This window comes from Anguilla rostrata, chromosome 18 (genome assembly GCF_018555375.3).
Source record: "Anguilla rostrata isolate EN2019 chromosome 18, ASM1855537v3, whole genome shotgun sequence".
In the NCBI taxonomy this organism is placed as follows: domain Eukaryota; kingdom Metazoa; phylum Chordata; class Actinopteri; order Anguilliformes; family Anguillidae; genus Anguilla; species Anguilla rostrata.
This window is the reverse complement of record NC_057950.1, coordinates 16,058,451-16,070,742: the sequence shown is the minus strand read 5'-3', so window position 1 is coordinate 16,070,742 and position 12,292 is coordinate 16,058,451. Positions and strand designations below refer to the sequence as shown.

General features: G+C 39.3%; 1 protein-coding gene across 1 annotated transcript in view; it reads left to right on the top strand.

Annotated features, from left to right (window-relative positions):
* The window catches only part of csmd1a (CUB and Sushi multiple domains 1a), a 499,342-nt gene extending 487,295 nt beyond the window's left edge, over nucleotides 1-12,047 (top strand). Inside the window, exons 60-71 of the mRNA XM_064317365.1 lie at nucleotides 2,707-2,880; nucleotides 4,404-4,577; nucleotides 5,590-5,663; nucleotides 5,798-5,909; nucleotides 6,716-6,895; nucleotides 7,252-7,317; nucleotides 7,602-7,763; nucleotides 8,056-8,168; nucleotides 8,679-8,766; nucleotides 8,971-9,103; nucleotides 9,424-9,486; nucleotides 10,918-12,047. Of these exons, the coding sequence (XP_064173435.1) occupies nucleotides 2,707-2,880; nucleotides 4,404-4,577; nucleotides 5,590-5,663; nucleotides 5,798-5,909; nucleotides 6,716-6,895; nucleotides 7,252-7,317; nucleotides 7,602-7,763; nucleotides 8,056-8,168; nucleotides 8,679-8,766; nucleotides 8,971-9,103; nucleotides 9,424-9,486; nucleotides 10,918-11,077 (1,499 nt within the window). The 3' untranslated portion in view covers nucleotides 11,078-12,047. The remainder of the gene's footprint in view (nucleotides 1-2,706; nucleotides 2,881-4,403; nucleotides 4,578-5,589; nucleotides 5,664-5,797; nucleotides 5,910-6,715; nucleotides 6,896-7,251; nucleotides 7,318-7,601; nucleotides 7,764-8,055; nucleotides 8,169-8,678; nucleotides 8,767-8,970; nucleotides 9,104-9,423; nucleotides 9,487-10,917) is intronic.
* Nucleotides 12,048-12,292: the final 245 nt, after the last annotated feature.

The window sequence follows — 12,292 nt, the reverse complement described above, 5'->3', positions numbered from 1 at the left end:
GTGTATTAAAAGCTAGACGGAGGTGATTTGCTGACAATCATTCACAGCGCTACAGGAAATCTACAGAATCTGAGTACCACTCAGGCCGAAACGTGGGCCAGTGCTTATTTCCTCTGTATCTTACAAAAGCAAGTGGCCCAGCAAGCCATTAAAAAAAATGTGTCTTATTGTCAAACCATGCATTTATTATGCCTTCTTTATTCATAAACAGTTTAATGGGCACAGTGTACCTATAGTAATTATCAAGATGAAAACATTAGCTGTGTTCTTGAATTTCCAGTTTTCAGTTTTGTGAAGTGGTTGAAGTTCCTTCCCTATTGTACTGCAGACATGATGACTGCTGTACACTGAAAGGCTGTTATCCATGCAGAATGTAACATCTCTCTTAGCAGATGTCAGGCTTTAAATGCACCAGCAAAAGATTCACCAAGTTAGTGTCAGGGTGTAGACAGCATGTGGAGGTCTCTCCCCAGCAACATAATGACAGGTTTGGAATAAATGCACTTCATATATAATTTCACAGAATACTGCTTTAGCAGAGGAGGAACTACAATGTTGAGCTGTATAACCTAATATGAAATTGAATTCTACATATCCTGCTAATCTTGTGCTTTTATCCATTATTATACTTTTTGCTATGTATTTTTAAGACTTTTCCTTTACTTGATTTGGCTCTGTATTCCATAATTTTTGACTTGCAATTAAACAACGGTTAAAGTGCATTTTATACTTTTCAGTTTCACTGTGTAGCAATTACAGCACTTTCTATACATAGCCCCCCTAGTTCAGGGAACCTTAATGTTTGGGACAAATTGCTTCATCAGGTGGGATCAGTTGCTTCCTTAGTGAAGGAATAAGAGAGCTTCCAGTATCTAGTCTTGATTCTAAGCTTTTCATTGATTTTGGAATCTGTTATTGCCGTTTGTTTCCATGAGGACCAGAGGCTGAGAAATAAGACAGAAACAGTCAGAGACATAGGTCAAACATTGGGCTTACCAAAACCAACTGTTTGGAACATAATCAAGAAGAAAGGCGAGCACTGGTGAGCTCAGTAATCACAAAGGGCCTGGTAGGTTAAGGAGGACCTTTACAGTTGATGATTTCAGAATCCTCACCATAATGAAGAAGAAAAAAACCCCAAATACTTGTCCAACAGATCAGAAACACCCTTCAGGAGGCAGGCGTGGATGTGTCAGTGAGTACTGTGGAGTGTGGAGGCCAAAAGGAACTGCCCAGGTTCCAAAGCACCCCCCCCCCCCCCCTCATCTGTGAAACAGTGGTGGGGGTGTTATTGTTTGGGCATTCCTGACCGCAAAACAGATACTGGATCACTTTTCTTCACTGATGATGTAACTGCGGATAGAATCAGAATAATAAATTATGACATGTACAGAAGCATCTTATCAGCTCTAGTTCAAGCAAATGCCTCCAAACTTGGATGTTGGCTTCATCCTACAGCAGGACAATGATCCCCAAACATACTGCTACTAACAAAGGAGTTTTTAAAAACTGGAAAATTGACTGGCTAAGTCTTTCACCCGATGTGAATGCAATTGAACATGCATTTCATATCTTGAAGAGAAAACTGGCAACTGCCCCTCAAAACAAGCAAGAGCTGAAGATAGCTGCAGTACAAGCCTGGCAGAGCATCACTAGAGAAGGCAATTCAAGCTTCAAGCAGTGATTGCATGCAAAGGATATGCCAAGTACTAAACATGACTACTTTTACTTACATGCAGTTAATGTGTCCCAAACACTATAGGGGGCGTATGTATAAAAAGTGCTGTAATTTCTACATGGTGAAACCTTTCACCCTGTGTGATCCACTGTTGTAAAAATGCCACATTTCTTTTCAGGCACCCTAGAGACACCATGTTTACCAAATAACAGTTTAGAACACATATCCTATTTCCTTAAGCCCTGTACTATATTTTAACAACATGTTTGGAGTGAAACATTTTCAGCTGTTATACAAAGAGTATTTAGAGCACACACAGTATAGGCTCCTCAAGCAGATACCCTCTATCTCTCATAATAATAATTTATGTAAAACAAAACAATTTAACTCATACTTTTATGACAATATTGACCATGTTGCAGAAATGAAAAATTAAGATTCAGTGGTAGCATAGCCATGTGCGCATTAGCAGACAAAAGGCTCACTATAACAGTACACAGAAACTTATGTCTGGTGATATTCCATGAGTTGTGATTATGCTTGTGCCATTATTGTATTAGGTATCAAGATCAAGATGATATCAACAAAAATATGTATTTGTTCTCATAAAAAAACATTATGGAGCTTTATGGAGTGTATATATATATATATATACACACATCTGCAATTAAGAGGAATGTAATTTCCCCCAATTATCCTCAGTTTGTATGAAATCCATAATGATGCTATGAAAGCATACAGTACCCGCAGTGAGCAGAATGTAATATAATAACTGTCAGAAGGGCATCGATAAATCACTCATACCCTTAATTATAAAGAAACGAGTTCATTCTCTGCAATCTCTTAATTGCTGTCAGAGCAAACCATGTAGAAGAGAAAAGGATTATGGGTAAGTGTGTTTGGGTCCAGCATCTGAACAGGATCAGGAGAATCACCTGGATTAAGGGGTGTACGCTCTGTATACGGATGCACCCCAAAAACCTGCCCCTCAGGCTTATCCCACATGCCCCCCCCTCCCTCCCTCACAGTAATTGTGTGCAGCCAGCCCCCGGCCATCAGCAATGGGAAAGTGGAAGGCTCAGACTTCCAGTGGGGCTCCAGTGTGTCCTACAGCTGTCTGGAGGGGTACCGGCTGTCCCTGCCTGGCATCGTCACGTGTGAGGGAAACGGCACATGGCGCGGCGACGTCCCGCAATGCCTACGTGAGTCCAAACACCGCTCTCTTCCCAAAATCCCTTTCATCATCCTCCCCCGGGGAGGGACAAAACACCCACGAGTGAAGATGTAATCATAATCCGCACACTTCACCATGCTGGGAATCAGTCACATTTCCGCACATGTGGTGGCTTTCTTTCCTCCCTCTTCTCCCTGATATGAATTGCAGAGTTGGGGAAAAATAAGCCTTTCAGAAACAAGTTTTACTGCGCAGCTCGCACCACCATGACCATGGCATGCTTCAGATGCATTAAGGGACAAAATGTGGACTGGGCTGGAATCAAATATGACCTGAAATGCTAATAGTAAATTAGAATTTTATGCGAGGTATTTTTTTTAAAAGATCAGAAGGATAAATTACCATCTGAATAACCAATGCATGTCCTTTTGAGCTCTGACTTATTATTTTGTACTTGCAAGTGGGGCAAATACATTGAGTCCATCATTGATTTCATAATGGTGTTAGAATGAATTCCATAATCATTGCAAACCAGACCAGTGGCCCAGTGTAGTCTATGATTCAGCGCTAGCACTATTGTAGGAAGGGTGAGTGAGTGAGTGAGTGCAGCTTATATTCTGCTCGTGTGCAGGATGGCCAGGTTTGCAGACCCTTTCGCTGCCTTATCAATATCTGGCAATTTAATCCTTCAAGTATCACCAGCGAAGGATCCATCACGGCGGTAGCCAGACACTGGTCGCGGCCGGGCTTGATTGTAAGCGTCTGAAAGCGTGACTGAAAAAAGCCGGCGAACGTCAGAATCGAACTCCAGAGTATTGAGAAAGCTGGCTGTGCTGAAATTGGCAGCCTGCAGGTAGGCACGGCGGAGCGGTCCTCTCTCGGCTGCTGTCTGTCGCGAAAGCCGCCGGGGAAGGAAACTGACGGTGGCATTGGGGTGCGTGTCAAAAAGTTGACAGTGCACAGCTCGTGTATTTCACCCCCATTACTCTCCCCTTCCTGCTGATTGGACTACGGGGAGTTGTGTAATTCTGCTGTTCTGCACTGCGTTGCACTTGCCTAAGGCGGCGACATTGTGAAAATAGTCCGCAAGTGCAAATTATGCCCTTTTTTAAATGAGAGATAGTCAAGAGCATTCGAGCTGAAATTTGTCACAAGCAGTTATGAATAGTCATGGCGGATAAACAAAGTTTGAGGGGTGTCAAACGCGTGTCTGCCAGCCTCGCTTTACCTAGCTTGTACGCTGATTAACACAGGTGATTGGGGACATTTCCTTAATTTGAGATTGCAGTGCTGGTACAATAATCACCTGTGTTAATTAGAGCGCAAGAGATAATTACCAGCCCTGCCTTTGTTTACGTAGATGAACACTCAGGTGGATTGAAGTGGTTGGCTAGGTGCATGAGAGAGAAAAAATAACTGACCATTTTCAAAACACTATCCATGGAGACCAGTTTACATTCTCAGTACTAGTTACAGTGTGCATGTAATTGTTCTGACGAATGTTAAAAATGTTTGAGTTTTGGTTTTTGTTGTTGGGTTTGTCCTATGTAGCCACACTGTGTGGAGACCCTGGTACACCAGCAGAGGGCCATATGGAGGGAAAGCTCTTCACCTACAGGTCAGAGGTCACATTCCAGTGCAAGCCCTCTTTCCTGCTGGTGGGGTCATCCAGAAGAGTGTGTCAGGCAGATGGGACCTGGAGTGGCATTCAGCCTTCTTGTATAGGTGAATATCCATCACAGCTGTTGGACTCCCTGAAAAATATAGAGATAGCTGTGTGTGTGTGCGTGTGTGTGTGCCTGAGCATGTGATCATGTGTGTGTGTCATTATATATAAATATTTTGAAAATGTAATGTAATGTAATTGGACTTGCCTTAGCCCCTGGCAGCGACAATGAACATTATGCTGCAGGGGTTTCTCATCCCACTGTGAGTCTTTGTGTAGTTTGCTTTGTCTGCCGTCTCATGAGTGTAAAACTATAGGGCATTTCCCTGCTAGTCGCTTAATACTTCAGTATTAGCTCATAGCAGAAACACCTGCGGCTTGGGAGCTAGCTCAGTCCATGCTCAAGTCACCTCATAAGCAGTCATCAAGAGACCAGACCCCTTTAACCCCCAGAAGATAAAAGTCTAATTTTAGGGGACATCCTAACTCCCTCTTCTTTGATATACATTATTCAGAAAGTTATTGGCTGGTTTTATATGGCACAGCGGGTGTATTTACGGTAGGGAACGTGCGGTTAGATCAGTAATGATGTACTCTGAATGAACATTAGCGGATAGAGCTTGCTAGCACCAGTGCTCTCTCTCACTCAGGGAACCCGGGTGCTTACCTTCCTTTTTTTTGACAAAAACAGTGCCTCTGAAAAGAGCCTGTGTAGTGATTTGCTGCTACAGTCACAGAAATCTTCACAACCTAGCTATTGCTTTTAAGGAGTCAAATTGTTGGCATTATAATGTTTCTGTGAACCCCCTGGTGATATAGCCAGTTGTACTATTAAAATATAACAAAAACACATATTTTGTCTGGTGCAACAGTAAAACAGTAAATTAAAATATTCCAGTTGTTATGATGTTAAGTATGTGTCTCTATTCTTCTGCAGGCAACAGCGATTGAACACATTTTATCACATTTCATTTATTTCCAAAAAGGCGATGTTTAATGGCCAATGCTATATTCATGGGTCCCATCTCTGGGAATATTTATATTTTATGTGTTTTTTTCTTTTCCCTTAAGATCCTGCATATAACACATGTAGAGATCCTGGAACTCCGGCATATGGGATACCAGTGCAGGCACAAGGATATGAGGTATTCCCATTCTCAGTAAATGGAATGTTTATTCCATTCACATTTCAGTGTCATATTATCTGTATTCACAACGATGCAGAATGGCATTGTTCTGAGGACCATCAAATATTCAGTCTTATGTTTTGTTTTTGTAGGTTGGAAGCAAAATCTTCTTTAAATGTCGGAAAAACTACCACATATTGGGCTCTACGACAAGAACATGCCTTGAAAACTTAACATGGAGTGGAGTACAACCAGAATGCATATGTAAGCATTAGAGTGTTCATTTATTTATTTTATACATAACTGCCTTATGAGAACCATGCAGTAAGAATGGGAGCGAAAGCTTTTTTTTAATAAAAATCCAGAGGGTAACGCAGAAGCAGTCACACCCATCACCATTCTGCTCGTCAGTGACTTATTAATGGCTCTAGAGAGAGGCGGCTGTGACAGCTTAACTGAATAAAATATTGTTTTAGCAAACACAACTTTTTGATTCAGTGAATTTCGCAGATCCCAAGCCTCACGCGATCACTCCACACAGCCACCGCGTGCGCTACATTTTTCCCCCTAATAACATTCTTCTGAATATATGCGTCCTGAGCTATATATTCAGATTCAAAGACAAATCGCTGCGGAGAGCCATTGAGCAGGAGAGAGGGAGCTAGGGGAAGGGGGTACGCATTTGAAAGAGTGATTCTTAAGAGAACAAGAGTGTGGAATGCGTGCATCAGCAAAAAAATGAAAGTTAGCCAAGTTTAAGCTGTTCGTTCTCCAGCATTAAATCTGTGGGTGAGTTTGACTGCAGAACTGGCAAAATCCTTCCGGCTGCTCCCTTGCATAAAAGCTTCTCTGACAGAGGCCGGAGAGAGAGAGGTAAGGGGGAGGTGTGAAGACTTAGTTCATTTATTATGTAAGATAGCACTCTGGGCATGTTTCATAATTTCTGTCCCTGTGGCGTGGTTTTATCACTGCTTGCCGAAGTGAGGGCGCCCAGCATTAGTCCTCCCCCCTGCTCCACTCAGGATACCATGCGGGTGGCGTGATTTCTCCACACTTGTTTGTGCTTCCAGCTCACGCCTGCAGACAGCCGGAGACGCCTTCTCACATCGACGTGAAGGCTATAGATCTCCCGACGCTGGGATACACGCTCATGTACACGTGTCAGGCCGGCTTCTTTCTGGCGGGGGGATCTGAACACAGAACGTGCAAATCGGATGGGAAATGGTCTGGAAAGCCACCCATCTGCAAAGGTGTAACCAAATAGAGGACCAGCAAATCATTTGTTGTTGTTAAATGAGCAATTTATATTCAAGCCGGTTATTTTAAAAAGACTGTGCTAAAGGCTGTGATTTTCTACTGCCCCGCATGCTATTTCCCACTTGAAAACCAGTTCCATAATTAAGAATATTGCATTATATTTCTCTTTTGGAAAAGGTTTTTGCAGTAAGTCTGGCTCATTCTTAATAATAAACTTTAATGCTATCTCTAATGGAGCGACTGCATCACATACTTAAATATAATGGAATCATTGTTAATGGAGTGCGTGCGTCACATCCTCTGATGTAATATAACAATTTACTCATACTTTACTCATGCTGTCTTGCAGTTGGGCCCAAAATTAATACCAAAACGAAAGGAGCAGATTCTGATGTACAGAAAAATAAGATCCATGGTATGTAACCTTTGCTGTGTACTTTTAGATACCTGCAAAAATGTTGGCACTTAAATGATTATTTAATTCACAGTACAGTCTGTCTGCATGCTAGATACTTCTGTGAATAGAACTGCTGGCAGTACTAACCAGATGGTCCTCATTTTGAGAAACTTTATATGACTTTGAAATGCTGAAAATAGGGCATATTACAGTATGGTTAAGTTTTGCACAGAAAAATGGGAAAATTACTTTAACAACTAGTTATGTAATATAATTTTTCTCTTTCAATCTTTTTCCTTCAGTTCCTGCAGATGTGTTTTCTTTAAACTCTGGCTGGACTGGTTTCTATGAGTACTTGGGGAAAAGACAGGCTGCCACCATAACTGTCAATGGATTCAATGTGACAACTAGTAAAGTCAATGTCACACTTCTGGAACACAGTACTGTCCAAATTAAACTGTCAGGTAAAGTATATAGACTGTTGTCAGTTTTCTGTGTTATTTATTTAGTTTTTATTTATTGATTTTTATTTTTTTTTATTTTTATGGTATATGGTGGCATATACTGTAATGGTATCATCACAATAAATAATTTTAATAATCCAAAAGGGAATCAACAAAACATAAGGTTGTTTTTACGAATGTTATATCTTTTCCATGGAACAATATTGTATATACTGCATAATTGCAAAATATACAACTTCTGCATATTTATGCTGTATTTTGGTCCAAACATTAGTTGTGTATTTTTTTTCAGGAACATATAAGAAAGAGGAAAATCATTTGCTGCTAAAGGTCTACCAGATCGGAGGTCCTGTTGCACTTTCTTTCAGTAAATTTAAGAATGACAACTGGGCAATGGATGGATATGTAAGTGAAATGAATACTATCTCAGAAAACTACTAAATTATGTATTGATACATTTGAAAGTATTTCCTGTGGTACATTTCTACTGACTTTCAAGTTTTCAGAAAAATAATTTTATACAAGCAGAACGGGAGACATGTTATCATTTAAAATTAGGTTTTGTGTGTATTGAGCAGTACAATAATGTCTTTGCACACTTAAAACACGTTGAGAAAATTACTCTGGAAAATTATTTTTTTAAATATGATTGTGATGTCAGACATAAATTAGTTGAGTTCATGTGGTGGATGGTAGAAGTATATTTTTTATAAGGAATGCATTATGACTCTGTAATCTCCTGTACATACATCAGTGGTCCCAAGACTAATCGGAAGATCCAAAGTGATTCGTCGGAACATGAATACTAAAATATTGAAACCAACAATGATTCTACAAAAGTTTATTTTGAATCACATGAATCTTCTGTGATGCACACTCAAGTAAAAGTAACTTTTTTTATTTGCGGTGGTCCAGGTGACAGCAGAATCTGACAAGAATACATTTGTGTATCAAGGTTTTATACATGGAAAGGATTTTGGGAAATTTCAGTTTACAAGACAAGGTATGTTCAGGTTTTGTAGAATATTTACTGTAATTCACCTGCAGTTTCTTTTAAACCCTCTGAAACACTCCAGTGGCTACTCAGTATGTAAAACTAGCAATATTATCTGATGCTGCTGTGTAACAGGAGAACCATAATCTGTGTTTCCCCCATTTTTACAGTGCAGCATATTGTAACCAAACTATTTTCTGTCTTGTTTTTTAGGTCTAATAACAACAGACACGGACCCTTCAAATCCATATTATGGCACAAACAGTAGCTCAGTGGCAGCTGCTATTTTAGTGCCATTCTTTGCTCTAATTCTATCAGGGTTTGCCTTTTACCTCTATAAACACAGGTAAGGAGTGCTCACCAGTTGCCTCCCGTCACACATTGGACATTTAAGTCCATAATGACAGAATGTAAATCAGAATTATTTTATAACAGTTATGGGAAACTCCTGTGACACTTGCCCTGTAGGTAATGCTCCCACAAATATCAACCAAGTTGGCACATTACTGCATGCTTTGTTAAACATGAAACCATTTGCGTGCAGAAATCATATCAGAAACGAGCATGGGAGTTTTCCAAAGCTACCAAAACAGGATTTTTTTGTGACATTAATGTCCAAAAGGATGAAAAATCCCCTATATTAAAATAAATAAAAAAAATTGGCAGGGTACTTTCACAAGACGCAGATGACAGTGAGAGACCCAAAGATGTAATCAGGGCCGGCTGCAGGTAAGACACAAGAAACTAAATCATTAGGCGATAATTTCTCTACTTCCATATTGCCATTGTCCTTTTTTCTTTTTCCATACCTTACTCTAGACAAAGAACAAAAAAAACAGTTGGACAAGAAAGGATGCAGTGTCGTGTTGTTTGGTCTCATAATAAATTTTCATCTGTCAACATTTTTCAGCCAACTAAATCTTTTCCTGAACGTGTCCACTCAAACAAAATACAGTTGTAATAACTATTTATATGACCTGCCACATTAGGAAAATTAGGGTGTAAGACAAAAATGAAAGCATCAGTCATAGTTCAGTGATATTATAAGCAGACTTGATGGACTTTTGTTGCTGACCATTGTGAGTGAATGCATTAACTCCAGGCCAAATACTAGCTGTTTAGGTATTCAACGATCATCTTTTGGATAATTTCCACAACATGTTTACAGTTATGGCTTTTTCCTTATTTCACAATATTTTATGCTGAAGGCCAGACATAAATATGATTAATACCCCCTCCTTTGTTGTTATATAATATGCTACAACAGACCACATTATACTGTGTTTGGGAACTAAGCTTCATAATCACCTTCTGCACCTCATTCATACTGTCATACAGGCAGAAGTCTGTTTGGAAGTGTGCTTGTTAATATGATTATGCAGATTTTTCTTTTTTTATTTCCTTTAATTGTTGCTGCTTTACCAGCTACAGATACAGTATGTATTAATACTGTCCCTATGCTGTTTATCCTTTGGTTTTCGGACATTTTATTATGAGCAGCATGGTTTTCCTGACAGCAAGCCCCAGGGCTTTCCTTAACATTCTCTCTTTGGTCTGTTTCATAAGCGAGATTGGGAAAGAAATGGAGGCGATGTCAAATCATGGCATGCAAATTGCATTGTTGGAAAAATGAGCAGGGTGAACTTAAGTTGAGTTTGGTGGATGTAAAACAAGAAAAAGGGAAATGCTCTTATTTTATGTAGTTCATTGTTATGAGTCATTGCTAGAAAACCCACTTACTGAAATCTATATTCAGCCATCTAATTTTCATTCTCTGCTTTTGTATTATAATGAAAAATAAGAATAACATTAATACACGACTCAGAACAATTCGACGGTTTTTCTTAGTACGATTCAGAGAGGTTGTTACACCAGTGTCTCAGGGGTAAATAATGCAGTGTCTGGAAAAAGTAGCTGTTTTTCCTGCTTTTCTAACAGCCTTTATCCATCATTATGAAAGAACAGGGAGACAGTTCAAGTGTAAATCAGATCCATGTGATTGGGAGCACTTTTTCTATTTAAAATTTAAAAAAAAAACAGCTAAGCAGCTGCGTCTCTGAAAAATGAATGAGAACTTTGTGATTATATTTTCATAAGCCTTGTATTTTGAAAACGGAGAATCGTAAACGCAACTACATACACGCTTCTTTCATTTTTCAGAACAAGACCAAAAGTACAATTCAACGGCTATGCGGGGCACGAGAACGCGAACGGACAGGCTTCGTTTGAGAACCCCATGTACGACACAAACATGAAACCCACCGAGGCCAAAGCCGTAAGGTTCGACACAACTCTAAACACAGTCTGCACAGTGGTATAACCTTTATGGTCTGCTTTTGACTGGTCCACAGCCATACCTCTTGGGTACGCAGTGACTTTGATGCCATATGCCAATTCTCCCTTGTGACTCTTCGCTTTGCTAAGACAGCGTATTCACTTTATACAAACTTCCCTGTGGATATGATACAATGATCAATTATACGAACAAACAATTTTATGGACATACTACAAAAAAAGACTTTCCATGGAGCAAAGACCAAGATTATGGCCAAGATTACAAAGGAATGAAAGATACTTTCTTGGATACTAATGAGTTTCTACCTTTCATGGCCCTTGCAGGACGAACGTTGTTATTCTTTTTTCTTTTATTTCTACTTTTTCAATAAAATTCTCTTGGGACAATGTTGAAGTGTCTTGAAAAGCCACATAATTGTTGAAAAACGTATTTCCTTCTTCTGAAGATGAACCATAAAGGAAACAGAGTCTTTGAACCAACATGGTCGCTTGTACCTTGCCAGACTTCAATAATAAGAGAGAGAAAATGCTACAGCTGCAAGTGTCCCGCAGATGAACTTTGCTATCAATTCTCTAGATAGCAGAAGGATTTCTCTCAGCTGTTGTGTTGCAAAAACATTACTGCACAATTTTTGCACTAGTGTGTTTATGAATGGATTTCAAACTGGTTCAAAAGAGAAAACAATACTAGCAAACAGAAATACATACAGGGTTTCTATACGCTGATCATGTGTATATAAACATGTATTTCCATGTATGCAGGAAGCATGTTGTCATTCTAAGTTTTGACAGGTTGATTTTATTTTCTACTGATTTTGCAAGAAAAAGAAAAAATGAGAAAAAGAAAATAAAAATTATTATGACTCTTCAGCTCAATTTTGAACTGCAGTTCAACACCTTGGTTCCTACTGGGAATGTTGTTTTTCTTTGATCATTTTACCTTTTAATGCTTACTGTTGGTGTCACACCAGTGCCCATATGTTACTTTTTTTTTTTTTAAAGCAGAAGCCCAGGACTTGCAGAGTGTCAGTTAAATAGTATGATTGAGGTTTTTTCTTTGTTGGATTTTATTTCCCTTTTTTTTTTTTTTGGATGATTTATGTGATTTTGTTGTGTATATCAATTGATTTATTTTCATTCTATATTCTTCTTGTTCTGTGTAGATTTTGGTGTTATGCAGCACATGAACTGTCTTTAAAAAATCACTGGATGGGAATTTACTGTAACCCAGCCTTTCAAA